Here is a 20,123-nt window from a genome sequence, read left to right as displayed (position 1 = left end):
AGCCCCAGTTATCTCTTACCGGACTTGGCCTTAGGCTGTGGCCCCTAGTCGTCATGCAGTAACTCAGGCTGTCACCGTTTATGCCCCAGGCCCTGCCCTGAGATGGAGCTGCCCCAGAGTCAGGCCCAAGCGTGCCTGCCCGGCTTCCAGGAAGGGAGGTGGTGTTTGTGGGCCTCATTCTGCACAGGCCCTGGTCTGAGTGCTTCGTGTGCATCCTCCCATCTGGCCTCATTGCAGCCCTCTGGTTGGGGTCTCATTTTACAGACAGGGAAACTGAGGCAACCAGAGGTTCAGGGACTCTGCAGTCAGACAACTGAGCTGGCCTGTGCTGTGGGACCCTTCATGGCACCGTGGGAGATAATGCTGGTGACCTCAGCAGGTGGAGGAGGGGGATGTGGTGGGCAGGAAGTAGTGAGAGCCATTCAGGAGGCAGGCTCTGTGGGAGCTGGAGTGGACCAGCTGTGGCCCCTGGGGTGTGGAAGGCAGTGTCTGGCCCAGGGGGAGGAGGTGGGACTACACTCAGGTGGGACCTGGAGGGGGAGCCTATGGAAATAGGGCCAAGGCCAGTGGGTTCAAACATGCCTTTCCTGCCATCTCTGTCACGCACATTCTTATTGTCACGCTTTATCATCTGCCTTTCTGCTAAGGAAGCTTTCTAACACCTGAAGGTTTCTGAGTCCTCTGGAGGGTGAATCTGTATTCTGAAGCTCAGATGAGGTGGTCATCTTTCCTTGACAGTCCATGCTGGCGACTGTTCTTCCTGTCCATCCCGTCCCTGGAAAGCACATGGAATTGTCACAGTGATGCTATTCATAAGTTGCTGATTCAGTCAGAATTTCCTAGCTCCAAGGTGTCCCAGTGGGTCTGAGGTTCGTTTGCTCCTTGCAGGTACCAGCGGGGCTGCCGCTCCTTGGCCGAGAGCCTACAGCATTCCATTCAGAATCCCCGTGAGCCCATGACACAGGCTGAGACCCCTGACAGTGACGGAGAGGATGACGTCCCCGAGGAGGTGGAGAGTGTGATCGGTGAGTGCGGGCCACCTCATCTCCACCTGCAGGGCACCCAGTTCGACCTCTGGTCTTTGCAGGGCGGGAGTAGAGGCTGGGGATTCCTGCACCTGCAGTCCCCCTTGGCCTCTGATGTGGCCCTAGATTGCTCTGGTCACAGTGCCCCTGCATGTACACCTCCACAGGCTCCATCCTGCCTCTGTGTCCGCTTCCTGTGCTACTTCTGCTCTCCAGCAGGGCCTCCACTAACCAGCTTGCAAGGCCCATCGTGCTCAGGAGGCCTCTGTGCAGCCTCTCCTAGTGGCTGACCGTTTCCAAGACCCGGTTCCCAGGAGAACTGCTCTCTGCAGCCTCCAGCAGACACTTGTTTTCTCTGGGCAGCCTGCCTCACTGGTGCTGTCTGCCCAGTGCCTGTTAGGATGGGTGGATGTACTTTTTCCTTAGGAGGTATGACAGAAGTTGGTCTTAAATGATGATTTGAAAACACACAGAAGGAAATGTCCTTTTCTTATGATTAGAATTAAGGTTCTTCCTGTAATTTCCTTCTTGGTACAGTTTTGAGTGATGTGCAGGGTGGGTTACCTTAAAGCTGGAAACTGAGAGCTCAGTTTGAATTCTGGGTGGTTCCATATGGCTCACAGACTGGCTTCCTGTGTTCTTCCAGAGCAGCTGCTGGTTGGGCTGAAGGACAAGGACACGATCGTGCGGTGGTCTGCAGCCAAAGGGTAGGTGCCCGATTCGGGCCGGGGGCTGGGCTAGGGGCTGGCAGCTTACTCCCCAGATACTCACTGGTCTGCTGGGTCTTCTTAATCATGGAGAACTTCTTGTGGCATTTGAGAGCTGTGAACAGCTCTAAGAGTTTTAGAAAGTAGACTGATTTTTTTTTCCTAATTTATATTTATTGCTTTATGTCCTAATTTTCAAGAACATAGCTGAGGTTGGTCAGCGGCTCCTTCATTTTCTCACCTTTTTGGCTGGAATGAGCCACATGTGCCTTTTTTTTAACCTTCAGGTGTTCCTTTTTTTAACTCGTCCACGTCCTCATCGCCATGACCCCCACTTCCTGCCCCCATGGCCAGGGGTACACCCCTCATATGGGAAGGGGTGCTGCATGGCCCCACTTAATCCCGAGTCCCTGGGAGGGACTGGCATCTTCCCTCTGCTGCGCTGAGGGAACAGCCAGCAGATGTGCCCAGGCCCACCCAGGTGGGCCAGAGGGAAATGGGGGACAGAGTACAAAAGAAATGTTACGGAGAAAAGTAAAATGGATGGAAGTGCTGGTGGGCCCTCCCCCCAGAGTTCTGGGTTTCTGTGCCAACTAATTCATGTAGCAGGCGCCAGGGAAAGGAGGCTCACATGAAGGCTTTTGGGTAACTATGAAGCCCAGAGTCTTGTCTGCTTGGAGTGCGATGGGCTGGGAGTGTGGGTCTTCCTGGGGTGCTGCTGGCCGGGACACAACCCAGGCAGGTGACCTTATGGGAGCCAGCCCAGTTGGCATCCAGCATGGGGATGGGACAGCCTGCCGGGCAGACCTTGGTGGCCTGAGCTGGGAGCCTTGACTGTCTGAGACAAACGTGTGCCCCGTGGGCCCCCTTTGCCTGGGTCCCCCAGATACCTGTCCTGTGTTCATGTCAGTGTGATGGGCCCCCTGATGGGGCCGGTGGCCTTTGTGGAGCAGACTCAGCCACTTTGCCCTTCTCTGGAGGGAAGGACAATCTCTCAGGACGTTCCTAGTGTAGCATGTGCCCTCGATGGGCTGGTGAGGCTGACAGATGCTGACGTTGCTTTTCCTTTTCAGGATTGGTAGGATGGCCGGAAGACTGCCCAAAGAGCTGGCGGATGACGTGACCGGGTCGGTGCTGGACTGTTTCAGGTGTGTGAGGAGATCACGGAGGCGTGTTTCTGGGGCATGTGAGGCTGACCCAGGACGTTGACTCTTTCTCTGGAGATCTGAACATGGTTGTCGTCTCCAGTTGGTTTGGAGTACTTTATCTCGTCAGCTGACTGATATTTTACAAACTTTGAGAGTTTTCGTGACGCTGTCACCCCAGCGGGTGGACGTGTGCTCTGGGCCCCGGGGGAGCAAGCTGGCATGGCGCTGGGCTCTCAGGCTCTCTTGTGTTTTCAGTTTCCAGGAGACGGACAGTGCCTGGCATGGCGGGTGTCTGGCGCTGGCGGAACTGGGCAGACGAGGCCTGCTGCTCCCTTGCCGGCTCTCAGATGGTGAGTGTGTGCACCTTGTGGTGCTCCATCCAGCCCCCTCCTGGCGCCGCCCACTCCCTGGCGTGACGCGAGCATCGTGAGTGTTGCAGGAGAGAGCCTTCTAGGCCTGTGTCCTCAGACTTCTTTCTCATGTAGGCCTTTCTGAGCTCCAGTGTCTCTTCTCCCTTCTGTGCAGTTTCAGTACCCTGTCAGTCCCGATTTGGAGGGTCGTGAGATCTTGTGATGTCTGGGATTGTGTTGTCCCCCAGAACCTGTCTCACCCTTGTGGGAGTGCTGTCACCCATTAAGAATGTGTGCGTGGCTGTGGTTCTTCTCCTGCAGTGACATCATGGTTCCTGGAAGCAAGGCTTAAACACCAGTGAGGGGGTGGGGGGGGAGCTCACAGTGGGCCTGAGCAGGCGGACAGTGTGGTCGGTGCAGACAGACCACTGAGCCCGAGGCCTGCATGTCCTAGCTCTCGTACCCGGCCGCATGGAGGTGCAGCCTGGGACCAAGGCCACAAGAAGCTTGTCCGTGGTGGGTGGGGATGTCCCTGGGAGCAGTGGTGCCTCTGTGGATGGAAGGGAGGGATACCTGTGAGGGATGGAGAGGGCCCTTTGCTGGAGTGTGTCTCCACAGATGTCATGTACCCTGGGGATGACTTCTGTCCAGAGCAAGGACGTCTGTGCAGAGAAGGTGCTGCTCAGCAGCCAAACTGTGGAGTTGTCGCAAGTGCTGGCTGTGCGCTCGGTGTTGTGAGGCACGTGCAGAGCTTCTAGACCCTTGATTTCTATGGGCTCTTTCAACTTATTTTTGTAGCAGCTTTACTGAGATATAATTTATATTAATATATTGTAAATTTCACCCATTTAAAGAGTTCAATTCAGTAGTTTTAGTATATTTACAGAGTTGTGCAACCACCACCATTTGAATCTAATCTCATTGTTCCTCAAAGAAACCCTATACTCAGGAGAAGTCATGCCCCGTTTTCCCTCAACACCCCCAGTCCCAGGCGACCGCTGATCTCTTTCTGTCTCCATAACTGCCTTTTCTGGACACTTCATATAAATGGGATCTCCAGTAGTGGTCTTGGCGTTGACCTCTTTCACTTGGTGTAATGTTTTTAACGTTCACCTCCATTGTACCTTGTAACGGTAATACTTCATTCCTTTTTGTAGCTGAATAACATTCTGTGGTATGGCTACATGTTTATTAATCCTGTCATAGTTGATGGACATTTGGGTTTTCACCTTGGGCTATTGTGGAGACTGCTGCCCTGAACACTTGTGTACAAGTTTTCTGTGGCCATGTGATTTGAGTTCTCTTACTCAAATCACTAGCCGTAGACTTAGGAGTAGAATTGCTGGCTCAATGCTAAATCTGTCTTCAACTTTTTGAGGAACTGCAAACTTTTCCAAAATGGTTGTACCATGCACCACCACTTTACATTCCTTCCAGCTGTGTATGAGGGTTCCAGTTGCCCCACATCCTCTCCAACTCTTGTTTTGTTTTTTTTTTAAAATAGCCATCCTAGTGGGTGTAAAGTGGTATCTTACTGTGGTTTTGATTTGCATCTCAACTAACTGTGTTGAGGATCTTTTCATGTGCTTTTTGACCATTTGGATATGTTCATTGGAGAAATGTATGTTCAAGTACTTTGTTAATTTAAAAAATTGGGCTGTTTGTCTTTCTATTGTTATGAATTCTTAAGGATATAAGCCTTTTATCAGATACGTGATTTGTGGATATTCTATCTCCTCTGTGGTTGTCTTGTCACTTTGCTGATGGAGTTTGATGCGGAGTTTGATGCGTTGAAGCTCTAAGTTTTGATTAACTTACCAGTTTTCTCTTTTGTGGCCTGTGCACCTGGTTTCATATCTAAGAAGTCATTGCCTACCCCAAGGCCATGGAGATGTACTGCTGTACTTTTATTTACTCTTGTTCCATCCTAAGTGACTTACACATTTATTTGTGAAGATAGATGTGTGAGAGTGTGTGTGTGTGTGTGTGTGGTGTGTGTGTGTGTGTGTGTGTGGGTGGGTGGGTGTGTGGGTGTGGGTGGGTGGGTGGGTGGGTGTCATGGGTCAAGAGGAAGTCTCTGCCTCTGCGGTGCCGATTCCATTTAACTCGAAGGAGACCAGAGCCCTCACTGCTTCTCATGCCTGAGACCGGCTGGCACGGTGGATGTGTCTGTCACGTGTCATGATGTCAGCAGCCTCCACCAGCTGCAAGCAGCCAGAGTGAGAACATATAGTGGTGGATGAAGTGTATTGTTGTAGACGAATGTATTGTGGATGAAAAGTGTCAAGATGGGGCCAAAACACTGTGAGACATCACATGTGATGAGTTGGCCTGTGATCTTAAGTGCTGGCCACCTCCTGCCTGTGGTGCCCTCCAGGTGAGCCAAGCCTCTCCGCAGACCTTTCGTGTGGCTGGTGGGTTGTGGAGCTGCACTGTCTCCTGCTTCGGAGGGGTTGTGCAGGCAACTGCGGTCTTGTCCTGGAGCAGGCTCCACAGGTGACGGGTCTAACACCCTTCACTTTTCTTGAATCCTTTCTCCCGCTCCTCAGACTGGGCAGTTTGAATTGCCCTATCTTCAAGTTCTCTGATCCTTCCTTCCATCTGCTCAAACCTGCTGCTATTCTCTTTCCTCAGCTGAATTTTTCATTTCATTTACTGTATTTTCAGTTCTAGAATTTCTTTGTGGTCTCTTTTACAGCCTGTCTCTGTACTGACACTCCATGTTTGTACAGACATTGTTCTCTTGTTTCCTTTAGCTCTTAGAGCATGTTTGAGATAATTGATTCAGAGTCTGTGTCTTGTAAGACCCTGTCTGGCTTCCTCAGAGGTGGTTTCTGTCAATTTCTTTTATTTCCACTGTGAATGTACCGTAGTTTTTTGTTTCTTTGTATGCCTTGTTACTTTTTTGTGGAAAACTGGGCATTCTGACATATGATGTGGTAACTCTAGAAATCCTGTTCTCCCTTGTCAGAGGTTTGCTGTTCTTGCTGTTGGAAGATTGTTTAGTCGTCTCTTTATTTAGTGACTTTTTCCCAGACTTTTTTTTTGCAATGACTGTATTCCTTGTTGTTTGGTCACTGAGGTCTCTTTTCTGTTGTTTTAGTGTATGGCCAGTGACCTAACAGAGGTTTCTTAAATGCTGAAATTTAGTAGCCTCTTTGTTCACTAAGCACCCTGTTGGTTGATGCAGGTTTTTTTTTATTAGATTCCAGAGTGCTGAAAAGCTAGATTCTGTTTTTACCCGCTTACTGGTTTCCTTGGTGGAAGGACCAATTCATGGAGCTCCCTATGGCCATGTTCTGTGACATCATCCAAAAACCAGCATCTGAATAGCATTCCCTTGTTACTCTGGGTCCTCTGAGAAGATGTGGACACTGAGACAGGATTAAGTGCGTAAGTTATTAGGAAATGTTGGGAAGGCTGGCAGAGCCACCATCCAACCCCAAGAGCTGCGGGGCTGGCGTGTGGGTGGTGGAGTCTTGGTGGGCCGTGTGGTCTCAGGAACGGCTTCTGGGGGAGTGGGGGGTCCTCAAGCCAAAGTCAGCCTCAGACACATTCTCGACTTCCTGGGATGGGCTGCAAGGCGTGGCTGCTGCACTACCTCCTTGGTGGAGTGGCCATGGGGCCTGGGGTCAGCCTGTGCCTGTGGGTGAGTCCTGCCTTGGCCACAGCCCTCATGTGCAGAGTGCTGACCTCTCTTGTCTCCTTACTGCTCCCTCTCCATGGGCCTGTGTACCTGGCTTTCCTTCTCCACTGCTCCTGACCTCTCCTAGCACTTTCCCGTTCTCCTGACGACTATGCGCTTTACTGATTTTTAACTTTTGTACAATCTTGAACTCTTGGACAGTCCAGCGTGTAAGAAAAGTGATGGCCATACCGAGATATCTCTGGCTTAGTGTGTGGAGTAGGGGTGGCTACTTCGCATCAGGTGGCTAAAGTATTGGAATATGTGAGTTGGTGTCAGTGGTTTTACATAAATTTAACTTGCTAGAAAGTAGGTTGTTGGCCATACTGAAGATCATTTTTTTTAATAAGCAGGATTTAAAAAATTTTTATTTTTAAAAAAATTTTATTTTTATTATCTTTTTGACAACACTGGGTCTTCATTGCTGCCCGTGAACTTTCTCTAGTTGTGGCAGGCAGGGGCTACTCTCTCATTGCGACACAAGAGCTTCTCATTGCGGTGGCTTCTCTTGTCTCGGAACACGGGCTCTAGGGCTCATGGGCTTCAGTAGTTGCAGGGTGTGGGCTCTAGAAAGCAGACTTAGTAGTTGTGGTGACAGGTTTAGTTGCCCCGCAGCACATGGGCTTTTCCCGGACCAGGGATCAAACCCGTGTCTTCCTCGCGGGCAGGTGGAGTCTTAACCCCTGGACCCTCAGGGAAGTCCTTGTCATTTAAAACAAATTGCTTGTAAAAACTGTTTGTTTGCCCTGGAGAAGGCAATGGCAATCCACTCCAGTATTCTTGCCTGGAGAATCCCATGGACAGAGGAACCTGGTGGGCTACAGTCCATGGGGTCGCAAGAGTCGGACATGACTTACCGACTAAACTGCTACTACTACTACTTCCCCAAATCCTTATATATTGTCTTTCCCCCACTGCCGCTTGAGAGCAGTCTCTCAGAGCTATCTGAGATGCTGCCTTCTGGGCTGTAGTCCTCATTTTGCCCCAAATAAAACTTAACTACAACTCTAAAAAAAAAAAAAACAAAACTATTTGTTTGGCTGTACTAGGTCTTAGTTCCTGCATGTGGGATCTAATTCCCTGACCCAGAGATTGCACCCAGGCCTCCTGCCTCGGGAGCAGAGTCTTAACCACTGGACCACCGGGGAAGTCCCTTGAATACTGTCATTTTAACACAAAGCTACTGCATCACTGTTTGGGATGTGTCTGATAGGATCCAGGCATCATGATGCCTTGGAATACACCGTGCTCCATCTAAAATGCAGGGTCTTTATCCTTCATCTCCTTGAACTTGTATTTCCATTTACTTTTCGCAGATGATTTTTTCCTAATGTAACACGTTTCTGTGTTTGAGAATCTTCTGTTGATCTCTCTGTCAAGTATCTTCAGCAAGAGGATGTCTGTGAACGCAGACATCAGCTCTTCACATTTTGTTCTGCCAAAAGATACTAATTGTTTAAGAAGTTTTCTAGATTGAGTTTTTACAGAATTAATTATTAGTATAATCTTGATCAAAACAACTGAAAATAATATCTTATTGAAATGCAGCTATTAACCAGATGGATTTTTAGTTCAGGCTATCTTCCGGTGGTATGAATCTGCCTGCCAGTACAGGAGATGCGGATTGGCTTGCTGGATTGAATAGAAGGAAGTAGCAACCCACTCCTGTATTCTTGCTTGGGAAATCCATGGACAGAGGAGCCTGGCGGGCTACAGTCCATGAGTTTGCAAGAGTCCAACATGACTTAGTGACTAAACAATCTTTCTTTCGGTGAATAGTGCTTATATCTAGAACAAGGCAACTTTTTATTTAAAACTTTTAAATTTTTGGCTGTAAACGCTGAGAAGCCTTGTTATACGTGCGTATCACTGGGAATGGCAGGTGTTAGCTTTAGCAGTGCTTGTTCTCATTGGATGGCTCTATTGGGACTGCCCCTGTTTTGGTCAAAGTTGAGTTGAAACCTCCCATCTTGTGGAGAAACAGCTCACTCAGTCCAGTCAGCTTAGCTCTATGCCGCCGTTTCCAGGCCCTTTCTTGACCCCCTCTCCCCACACATTGTGTTTTTGAGAGGCACCCTCTGAACAGTGGGGAATGGCCCTTGTGAAGGGTGAGGGGCCCTATGGCTTTTTAGGCAGCAGCTTAGGAAACTGAGGCCCTGGATGTTTGGTCTCCAAAGGTACCCCAGGCACCTGCACTCGCCCAGGCTTGATGACCACTGGTGGACAGCAGACCCACACACGCACCCTCACACACACGCTGAGGTATCCTCACTCTCAGTTTTAATTGCTGCTGCCTCAGTTCTTTTTCTTTTTCATTGAGTTTATTTATTGTGGCAAAATATAACACAGCATTTATGCTTATCTTCTTTTTACGTAACCTCGAATTTTACCTGTGAGTTTATTGGAGAATTAGCAACATACACATCATTTTAGGAAGTAGAAAACCAGGCCGAATGAGTCAGAAGATGCACTGTAATGTAGTGAAGACAGAGCACGTTGAGAATAGCTTCCCCAGCAATGCATTCTTCCCAGTGGAAATAAATTACTTGTATAAATAGTGTCTTGCTGTCTGTGATTCAGTCATAACAAACAGCGTTTTTACATATAGCACTTTAATGCTAGTACCGGAAATGTCTTTTCCTGGCATTTTTTCCCCCAATTCTTCTGTACTTTGAAACATGTAGTAGACGTAATAGAAAAACAATTAAAAATAAGAAAAGTATTTTTAAAGAGAGTTCCTCTAAGATGCTAACACCTAAAAGTTACCTTTCAGTCGTATGCATTTCATTTGACATTTTGCGTCAGGTCCTAAAGTATGAGTCATTCAAATATTTTACAGCCAGAAGTAGAATCACCTTTTAACGTTTATGCTTAATAGTTACAAAACTTGGTTGAGTTGCAGCTTTATCTTAAATTTTTTTTTCCTATTTTGTGAAGAAGACAACAGTTGTAAAAATTGACCAGACGAGAAAAGTGGGGGCCAGGTGGGGGTTTGCTGCTGTCTCGCCTACATTGCAAGTCGTGCTTGTAGCTGCAGCTCTGGCCGCCTGGGAGCGGCTCTAAGACACCCGAGTTCTCTTCCGGAGTGTGAACACTCTGGCTGTGTCACTGGGCTTTGCCTTCTTGGATCCCTGCTGGCCCTTCCCCGCCTCCCTGGGGCTCGTCCTCTTTTGCCCTTTGGGTCTGAGGTCACACTGAGCCTCCTGGCTTTCTAGAGCCCTGGAGGTGGGTGCGTCTGGCCGGCTGGTGGGCTCCTGGGCTGCGGGCTCAACATTCCCCGGGCTGTAGGCTGCCAGTTGGCAGAGGGCCACGGCTGCCGTCTGCTTCTGCTCATCGCTGTCAGCTGCACGTATATCCTGGGCCTTCCCAGTGGGGCTGGGCACCGGGGCCTCCACAGAGCTGGGGTCAGGCCCATCCCCAGAACTTGCAGGTTCCCTCTGCTGAGTTGGAGAGGGGGTGGGGGCAGCCGCGGGCTCGGCCCCTCGAGGGGGGCTGCACAGAGAGGGCCTTGAGGTCAGGGCGTTGCAGGGGTCCTTCACTGAGAGGTTGAGTGGCGCGTCCTGCAGCTCCACAAATTCTCCGTAGGCAGGACTGTGCATGGCAGCCGGCTCAGCCTCTGGTTTCGTGGAGAGGTTCAGCGGGGCCACCCTGGAGCCGTCCTCTGGGCTGGAGGGGGCGGCCTCCAGGCTCCCCAGCTGAGTTGGAGCGTCTGTGTTCAAGGCCTCGAGGCTGGAAGAGACACACACAGGGTGTCACAGGGACCTTGCTAAGGGACTCTGCCCATGGGGAGTTTGGGCAAGTGCCATCCCCTCTGACTGAGCACAACCAGAAACCTTACTTCAGAGGTTTGGAAAATGGACTCACTTACCTTTTTGGAGATGCCGCTCTGTTTTCTGGGGCCTGGGAATGTGGGTGCTCCATGTTCTTCTTGATGGGCTTGAAGGCTGCGAGGCCCTGTTCTGGTGGTTGGATCCTTCCTGGGGCACTGGAGGCGGGCACATCTGAGAGGTTGCACAGCCCAGCGCATGGCTGGCTTGTCTGTGTGAAGTTGGTGGGACTTGGCCTTCCCGGGGAGCCTGTGGCCGCGCTGCCCGCGCGTGGGCTCATTTTGGTCCCTTCTGTGTCCCTCTGCCCATCTTTGGAAGGTTCTTTAGCCTCGGGAGTTGGACTCTCCTTCTCCAACTCTGTGTGTTTTTTGTGGGAGTTGGAGGAGTTTAACTTGGAGGGACTCAAGGCCTGGTAACCCAGGGCAGCTTCTTCCAGTAGATGTGAGCTTTGGTCCCGTGAAATGCCAGCCACAGGTGGGAGTCTGAGGCCGTAGGAGGAGAACGCAGACTCGGGTCTGTAAAATCCGTAAGGAATTGGCAAGCTGGAGTGATAGTGCTGGAAGAATCTGTAATGGTCGTATGTGGATGGAGCCGGATTCAGGTGCTTGGGGATGGGCCCTGGGTGAGGCAGGAAGTGTCTTTGGTCTTGGGTCCCATAGACAGACAGCAGGGGGCTGTCACACTCGGGCGAGTTCCCCGCAAGTAGGTAGGGTGAGTAGATGGTGGCCAGTCCGTGCTCCGTGTAAAAATGAGGCGGGTACTCCGTGATGCTGGGGTGCACATACGGGGAAGCGGCACCAAAACCCTTTGTGGATGGGATTTTATGTGGAAACTCAGGTGTGAGGAAAGGTGAGCCAGCTCTCCAGGGGTAGCCGGGGGCGTGGAAGGCAGACTTGGTGTGGAAGGAGGCAGCTTTGGCAGGGGGGTGGGTCAGGGCCAGCGCTTCGGGAGCCTCCGTGAGCTCCTGCCCTTTGAGTCTGTGCTCCCCCACTGGAACGAATGCTGAAGGACGGACAGCTCCTTCCAGAACAGGCTGGGTGCCCACGGCAGCTTCTGGGGCTGGGCTTGGGGGTGCTGCTTCCTTGTGGGGAGCAGGCTTCTGTCCGAGGCACCTGTGGGGCCCGCGCGCATGCAGGTCCACGTTTTCTTTGATGTCGTCCTTGGCGAGGCCGTGTTGGAGCTTGGCATCCAGGTGTGAGAGCCCGCTTGGGACAGTCTTGGAAGAGGTGGGCTTCACCACAGGGTCCGGCTGATTGGTTTGCTTAGGGTCTGAAGAGTTTGGTTTGGAGCACTTGGGAACGCGATCTTGCTCGGACACTAAAGTGATGGAGTTTTTACAAAGACCGTATTTCATGTGGTTGAAAAGATGTGACTTTTCATTGCAAGTAAAGGGACACTGGAAACACTTGTACTTAAACGGCTTTCCTGGGGGCCTGGGGATGTAATGTGGCTTTTTTGGTTTTCGCTCTTTGAGAAGGCTCATTTTCCTTCTGTGATTTGGCGTCTGAGCCCTGCTGGCTCCTGTGTGGTTCACCCTCGGTGGTTTTAAGGAAGCAGGTCACCACTTCTCCTTTGCTTTCCTTTCTGAGCGCTTCTACTGAAGCCGGCTTCACGGGCTGTGGGTGTGACCTGGGAAGTCTTGTTCATTTGGGGACCAGGAGCTGAAATGGAGGAGCAGAGCCTTAGTGTCAGGATGCTGGCTAACAGGCCTACGAAGAACCAGCCTGAGCTCCCTGGGTCATGGAGGAGGAGAAGCAAAGGCCCCTGCAGGTGATGTAACTGCTGAAGTAGAGGCAGGTATGAGACTGGCATAAGCCGCCCCTCCGTAATGCCCCAGGTGCCACCCCCACAGTGTTCTCTGTTACCGGCTAGGGGGAGTGTGGTTGCAGGAGGGTTTAGTGGTGTTTCAAGAGAATACCTGTAACTCTTTGGGTTTTGGGAACCTTTAACCTGTAATCTGAGGCCTCGTGTCAGGAAGGTTGTGCACCCAGCTGACCGAGTGACTGTTGAGATCCCATCCCCATCCATGTGCCTGGGCTTTCTGGACTGAGTCCTGATCTCTAATGCAACCTAAGAAGGCTTAGGCTCATGCGTGCCTGTGACATTCACACTTGTGCTCACTGAGAACAAGGCGAGTGTGATTGTAACATTCAGTCCATCTGCCCTGTTTAATCACAGTGTTCTGGTCTAGGAGGGAATATTTAAAAGTGAAGAACGAGTAAAAATGCGACACCCTCTCCCCCACCGCCTGCTTCTGAATTCACAAATGAAAAGTCAGCTTTCTGAGTAGTGTTTGTGTTGGCCTGCATACAAACATAAGTGCTGTGTTTATGTTGATTTGAATGTTACTAAGATGCGATGAGCCTGTGAGTAAGCAATTGTCCTTACGCGCTTTCGCCTTCCACTGCCCACCTCGGATAGTAGCCCATCTCTGCCTGTTCTGGCCTTACCAGAAGGCAGAAAAGCTTAGCAGCCCTCCTGGCAAGAGGAAACCAGAGTGAGTGGTACCTAGTTTTAGAAACGATTGAATTCTGGGAGAAACTCAGCCCAGCCCTTAACCTGTAGAAGGGGCCTCCAGATTTCTTCCCCAGGGTCCTCCTGTCCCTGCCCACCCCCCAAGCTTAATCTCCTGAATTTCTGCACACCCCTGGGCTCTCACTCTGCCTCGTAAACTGAAGCTGAGAACAAAAGACGTGAGGTCTGGGAGGATCTTGGCAGGGCCGGGCGCGGCTGCGTGTCCAGGACCAGCCCATGAGGTGACTGTGTCTTAGAGAAAGCCTGTGGGTGGGGAGGGCTGGGGGCGGTGGTGGTGAGGAATCGAGGCCGGCACTTTAATTTGCATAAAAGAATGTCGAAAGGACTTAGCTTCTCAATATTTTTAAACACTTTAAAAAATAAAGTTATAAAGGAAATAACTTGCAACTGCAGTTTTGTTTTAAGGAATGAGTAAATATGGTCAGTTCTGAGGCTTGTGAAATTGCTTGTATAAAGCATCACCTTCTAGACATCGGGTTGGTTAAAACACTGAGCTGGAAAGCAGCCCTTTAAAAATAGAGAAATATGCATGGGAAATCTAAGAGACTTGTTTTCGCAGAATAAAATGTAGCTACCCTCTGTGCCGTCTCACACATTGGAGATGAGGTAATGGGTAGTTTGCGAGAGGAAGGCTTAAGCGGGGAGGGAGTGGGATTTTAATTTCACTTGGATATCTTCTTTAAAAAAAGAAACTCTGATCTTACTCTCAGCAGACTGGTTCCTCTGCTCATTATTTTCATATTTCTTAAAAACACAAAGAACCACTCTCCCCCACCAAGAAACTGCCTCTGTTAACCTGTTTTACTGTCCCATCCCCTCGAAGACGTGTTTCTGAGAAGTGGTATGGGTGGCCTGCTGCCTTCTGTCATGGGGAGAGTTTCTGCAGAGCAGGGTTGCTGGGTGCATAGTTTGGATGAGACACGAGATTTTTGGCTGCCCCCTAATTGGAGAGGCGGGGTCCATAGGCCCTCTTTGAGGGTGTTCATTGGTAGGGTACCAGGTGGGCAGTGTCCAGCCCGGTGGCACCTGGTGCCCGACTCTCGTCCGCCTCCCTCCTCGCCTACTGGGAACAATTGCGGGAACTACGCAGCAGTGTGAAAGCCCAGCTCAGTAAAACATGTGGTCACAGCTTTGCGTCTTCCTAATTTCCCCTTTTATTAAGGGAAAATGTGAAATAGTTTACGAGTTCAGTCCATACCTTGTGGGGCAGGTGTGCCCTGGGCTATAAAAGCAAGATTTCCTGCCTCCCGTCAGGAAGCGATTCCAGCCAGCTCAGGGCCAGCCTGATAAGTCAGGGCAACCTGTGCTGGCACGTCCCATTATGCTCTCTGGTTCTGAAGGCGTGAGAACCTCTGCAAGTCAGGTTCCCATGATTGTATAGGATATGTTATGGCAGAGATCTGAAAACTGATGATTTCATCACTAGCTGGAAGCACGGTGATCAAAATGATGACAGTTGCAAAACGTTTTATCAAGTGTGAGCCCGAGAGTCCTGGTGGTACCAGGAGTGAACACAGACACACCTGCTGCACCACCCCGGACACGCTAGCCCAAACCAGCCGAAAACCCCTCGGGTTTAAGATGCCGATGGTGTTAGCTTTAAAAGCTGTATTGTTTGATATTGCTCATACTTTGAGGCCAAAATATAAAATAAGCTCACTTTGGTTAAGTTTTCTCAAAGGTTTATAGGAGATCGGTTGTATGTAAGTTTTCACAGCATTACTCAAAATAATAGTTTGGGAGTTGTTAATGTTAATTGTTAATCTTATGTTAATATCTACTTTTTTCAGTCAAATGATATTGTGCCCACAGTTTTGGTCTGAACCTTTTGTTCTTTGGTCAGCTAGCTTACAGGGACAGTGAACAGGTTTTCAGGTTTCTTTGGTGCCAGTGTTCTGGGAGGTGAGAGTACTCCAGGGTGCAATTGTTGGAAGGTGAGCCTGGATGGAGTCACAGGGGCAGCAGTTTTAGTAACTTTGAGTAAACTGACCTCTCCAGGGTTGCACAATTCACTAATTAAAACAAGGGAGTGCAGCTGCTTCAGACGCCGATGGAGACGAGCTAGTTCACTGGGTTATAAAAATGCAATCATGTCAGAGAAGTACATGGGGTAAGATTGAGGCTTCTGTAAACTTCCAAAGGGAACAGCCTCTAGGAAGATGTCAGTCCGTGGGTTCTCTCCTGCCCAGGTGAGGTTTACAGAGTGAGAAGCTAAAGCTGAGTGCCCAGGACCTCATCTGTCTGGCCATCGCAGAAACAGGGTTTGCCCATCCCTGGTCAGTTTATATCTGCCAGACCTGGTGCAGGCTGGCAGCGGGGTGAGGATGGGGGAAAGAAAGGGTGTTGTTGCCAAAACAATATAATCCAGAATTTAAGTTTCTAAATAGGAAGTTTAGATTAGCAATCAGAGGTGAAGTTTTTTCTGAAGGTGATAAGATTGGTGTTTCACTGTCCTTGTCCTGGGAAAGCTGGTATAGTCTGGGGGTTGGGGGGACCATACAGGGAGAGGTTAACAAAGCAGGGCCCTTGGTTTGGCTTTCCTGGGAGAACTGCAGCGTTAGCATGTTAGTTGAAAACGCAGATGTTAGCCTAGTCCTAGAAGGTTATTTGTGGGACAATGTCTTTCACCCTTCTTACACCTCTTACTGGGTCAGCAAGAGGCCTGGGGAGCCCTGCATGTCAGATCAGGGTGCTGTCCTCGAATGCAGGAGGGGGTCCCTGCCTGCCTTCCTGTCTGCGAGCAGCTGTTGGCGCGAGGCCTGCCCTCAGCTGTGCCGGGTCCCACCCTGAGGGGTGTGAGTAAGGAGCAGGGCCGCAGGGACGGCGTGGCCCCTGGCCCGAGCCCACTGTGTTTCAGAACACCCTTCCATGACCCCTCACGTGCTGCCACCCCTGCCCGTGTCTCGACCAGGGAGCTGGCTACGGCGTCCCCTCCCGCAGGCCTGGGCAGCTGGGCGGTGCTGCCCACATGGCACTCTGAGCTGCCTGTGGTTTCGTGTCCACGGGGCTTTGTCTGCCTGTTTCGGAAGCACTAAGTGCCAGTGCGCGTCTCTCAGTAGCTTCCTAAGTGTGGACAAGTGTCTCCATAGTTGCCAGTCGTTAGGGTGATAGTGAGTGGCCGGTATGTTTAACAGTTTTCTAGAGAGTCTGAACTCTTAAAAATAGGCAAGAGAAAGATGTTTTTTGAACTTTGATAGTACACAATAGAGGTAATTATAGCTTAACTTTATGGGGCATTGCTGTGACGTGCCGGGTAGCTATGCATGTCATGCGTACTGACCTCTGCGCTGGAAGAATCTTCCACCCTCCCTGGTGGTGTCCAGCTGCCTGGCAGGGAGCCTCACCAGGTAGCACGTTCTGAAGGGCATGCTATAATTATGATATTGTGATGTGGCATTATTGCATAACTCAAGGACACGCCATTGTCGCCTACCCACTGGGGTGTCGCAAGAACGAGATTTGTGAGTTTTACTCCCAATTGAGCTTTTCCAGTGATTAACCACCACTCCCTCCCAGACTTTCAGTTCTTTAAAATGAAGGATAAACATCGGGGCAACCATGACCTAGGGTAAAAGATAGTTTTCTGGCATATAGTTTGGAGAAATGGATCCAGGAAGACAACCAGGGGCTCTTTCTGGTTTCACCCAGAGACCCTGGGTTACAGACAGTGTTCAGCAGTGAACGCACAGCTTTAACGTTCAGGCCACCTCCTTAGAGCCAGAGCCCCAAACTGCCCGCCTCCTCACCTTAAAGTACCAGGTTAAAGCTTTGGAAGGATTTGGCTAATACAGAATAAAAATCAGGGTAACAAATAGATAGGTTTTCATTACATCAAGTCTGATGTCGGCCAGTCTGACCAATAATTTGGTCAGTAATTGTTTTCATGCAAATTTATGAGAAACTTTTTTTTAAAGTAAGAAAATTCCTTTTTTGTATGTACAGAGATCCTCTTTAGTTAAGATGTTTTTTGTTTTCTTGGTAAGCTTATGTCAAAACAGCACTTATTTTAAACTCCAAAAGGTTTGAATTTTTTTTCCTCTTTAATTTTTAATTTAAAATTTTTGGAGAGAGAATACATTCACAAAGTTTGGAATTCAAAAAGCGTGAACGACTACACAGTAAAAAAACAAATCTCACTCTCACCTCTGCTCCCCAGGTCTCTTCCCCAGGAACTACCAGTGTTAATCATTTTTTTAATCTAAAAGTTTGTAAAATTAAATTATAAATTAAGATCTGCAACTATCTGTATATATGTGGTCCTTGTATGTTCAAACTTGTTAATTTTTTAAGGTGAGGAACAGATAAGCATAACATCAAATTGAGTTTGGTTTAAAGTTGTTGAATTTTATGGTAGAAACGAGGACTTCACATCCAAATAAACTCGTTCATACTCTTAGAATAAAGTGTAAGCCTTATTAAAAGTTTTGTAATAATGATCTCCTTTCCAGCAGTGCACCTGCTGGGTCCTGAGTAATCTGCAGAGAAAAGAGCAGGGCAGAGAGACTCCGGGCAGGTGATTCACTGAACAGATAGTTTTAAGATATATCTGAGAGGAGTTTTGAAAGAAAACTCGCATTTGAGAAGAAATAGTAGGTACAAATAGTAGGTACTTACCAGAGGTGGGGAGGTAGGAGCTGTGGCTGCCGGGCCGGAGCAGGACCTGTTCTCACGCTTGCTCTCGCTGAAACTGGAGCCGGCTGTTCCAGTGGGAGGGATTTAATGTAGGAGTCGAGCCCTCGGGGCGTAGAGATGCACCTGATATTCCTCCCGCCCGCAGCTACGATTCATGTGTTTGCACCCACCAAGCCGGCCAGCCAGCGCCACCTCCATGCCTCACGGCAGCTCCCTGCCCAGGTTTCCTGAGTGCCATGGTAGTGCCACCTGGCTCTCTGTGAACTCGGGGCTTGCACACATTCAAGGTGAGGGTAGAGGCCTCCCAGGGGAGCTGTAGTGTGTGCAGGCGGAGGCAGCCAATGCTGACATTTAGCCTGAAATGCATCTCTTCTAACGGATGCCGACAGCCCTGGTGTCCTCCCGGTGAGGGTTTGACGGAACCTTTGTCACCCTCCACCCCAGGGACTGGGAGAGCTGCCCGGGTCCTCCTGGAGAGTCAGAGGGGGGCCGCCTGGGCTGCCGCGGGGACCTGCTGGTGCACGCCCAGGACCAGCCCTGAGCAAGGCTGCCCTGCTGGGTGGCTGTGTGCTGCTGCTGGGAGCGGCCTCCATGCCTTTCCTTGGTCCCCCTTTTCTTCTCTTCAGATGATTAAGACAGTTTGCGATCCAGGGCACCCCCGCTTCCCTTCAGCTGCTTGCTGCCGAGTCTCTGGCTGCCCCCTGCTCCCGGGGAGGCTGCATGTGGTGCAGGTTTGGGAACGGGGAGACGGGTGTGCGTGGCGTGGGTGTGGATGCCAGGGTGGGCCTGCCAGCTCAGATGCTGTTTTAATTTTTTCTTTTTAGGCTTAAGATTTTACTTGGCTTTTACCTTCATGTTGAATTGAAAAAAAGGCCGTTTAGTTACTTTCATTCAAATTAGACATCCACATAATTTAGAGAGCAAAAAAAAAAAAATAGTTTCGTCTTACCACAAAAAAAAGTGGTTCCTGCTGCTCTCCTCACCTCTTGCTGATGACAAGCCACCCAAAACAAGTGGCTTAAAAAACTTCCATTTTTATGATCTCAAGATTTTTTGGGTCAAGAGTCTAGCTTGCTCCAGGCCAGCCTTGTGTGCTGTGGCGTTAGTGGGCACTCAGCTGCTTCATGTCCTGGGGGAGCAGCTGGTGCCTCCTTCTCCCTTTGTTTTCACTCCAGAGGCCTCTCCAGGCTGGTGGTCAGTCTTAGCCCCTGCCTCTCTCAGTGTGAGGGTGTCACTGGCTGCTCCCCTCCCATCCCCCCTGCCAGGAGCCCCACTTGGACCTTTTCTTAGCTGATGATTTTGGCAATTTACCTCCTTGATTACAAATAACATTATTTTGTTGCTTGTTTTGTTCCTCCACCCCCTTCACTGCTCCCAGTTTTGGGTGTTGTCTGTTGTCTTTATAGGAAATGAGAGTGTAGCTCTTTGACGCCTCTCCCTCCACGCCTGCCTTCCCTGTCATCTGAGATTCCCTCTGCCTCTTTCCTGAATTGGAAGCCAGGCTTCCTGGATCTCATATTGTCTTCTCTCTTGGGTTGATCCTTCATTTGAGTATAAATGAAGCACAGCCCTTTAGTAGGCTCCTTAGAAAGAATGCAAGAGAGGCGAATCTTTGAGACCCTGAATGATTGGAAGTGTCTTTTTTCTGCCCTTCTATCTAGTTGATAGTTTGGCTAGGTATAGAATCCTAGGCCAGAAAGTATTGACTGTCAGTGTTTTGAAAGTGTTTTCTATTGATCTAGATTTCAGTGCTGCTTCTGAAAAGTTTGATGTGATTCTGACCCCTGACTCTTTCCCTGCAACATTTTAGTATGAAAAATTTCAAACATATAGATGAGTCACATAATTCACACAAGTGAATGCTCAGACACCCAGCACTGGTTCTGCAGGGAACGATTTCTCTGCCCTACCACTCAGGGTTTTCTACATTCCCTCCTCTTTTCCATGTGTTGATTCATCTCAAGCATTTGTTGCATTTCAAAGACAGATGTGTTCAGCAGGCATGTTGTTAGCTATTAATACTTCTTTTGAAGGTAGAAGTCACATGTGATGAGGGCACAGGTCCCAAGAGCACCCTTCCCTGAGTCTTGGGAAGGCCTTCTGTTGGGAACCAGAGCACTGTGATCACTATTCAGAAGCAGCTGCTGGCTGGATTTTCTTCCCTTGTAGATTAGTTTTACCTGTTGTAAAATTTTGTGTAAATGGTGATTCCTG

The 20,123-nt window shown here is 49.7% G+C and overlaps 2 protein-coding genes across 5 annotated transcripts in view; one reads left to right on the top strand and one right to left on the bottom strand.

Annotated features, from left to right (window-relative positions):
- TBCD (tubulin folding cofactor D) overlaps positions 1-20,123 on the top strand; it is a 142,975-nt gene that overhangs the window by 38,790 nt on the left and 84,062 nt on the right. For 2 of the 4 annotated variants that reach the window (XM_081576861.1, XM_081576859.1), the window contains exons 10-13: positions 889-1,025; positions 1,672-1,732; positions 2,806-2,880; positions 3,136-3,230. In XM_081576861.1, the coding sequence (XP_081432987.1) occupies positions 889-1,025; positions 1,672-1,732; positions 2,806-2,880; positions 3,136-3,230 (368 nt within the window). The remainder of the gene's footprint in view (positions 1-888; positions 1,026-1,671; positions 1,733-2,805; positions 2,881-3,135; positions 3,231-20,123) is intronic. The other 2 variants (XM_081576862.1, XM_081576860.1) reach the window with 1 other exon arrangement.
- Positions 9,218-17,966, bottom strand: ZNF750 (zinc finger protein 750). Its single transcript, XM_081576863.1, has 3 exons — positions 17,892-17,966; positions 10,784-12,403; positions 9,218-10,644 (listed from the first exon to the last, which is right to left on the bottom strand). The coding sequence occupies exons 2-3, from the start codon at positions 12,223-12,225 to the stop codon at positions 9,975-9,977; spliced, it is 2,112 nt and encodes a 703-aa protein (XP_081432989.1). The 5' UTR covers positions 12,226-12,403; positions 17,892-17,966; the 3' UTR covers positions 9,218-9,974.

Source organism: Giraffa tippelskirchi, chromosome 3, assembly GCF_054371585.1.
Source record: "Giraffa tippelskirchi isolate mGirTip1 chromosome 3, T2T-mGirTip1v1.2.pri, whole genome shotgun sequence".
Classification (NCBI taxonomy): Eukaryota; Metazoa; Chordata; class Mammalia; order Artiodactyla; family Giraffidae; genus Giraffa; species Giraffa tippelskirchi.
This window is presented reverse-complemented; position numbering and strand designations above follow the sequence as displayed.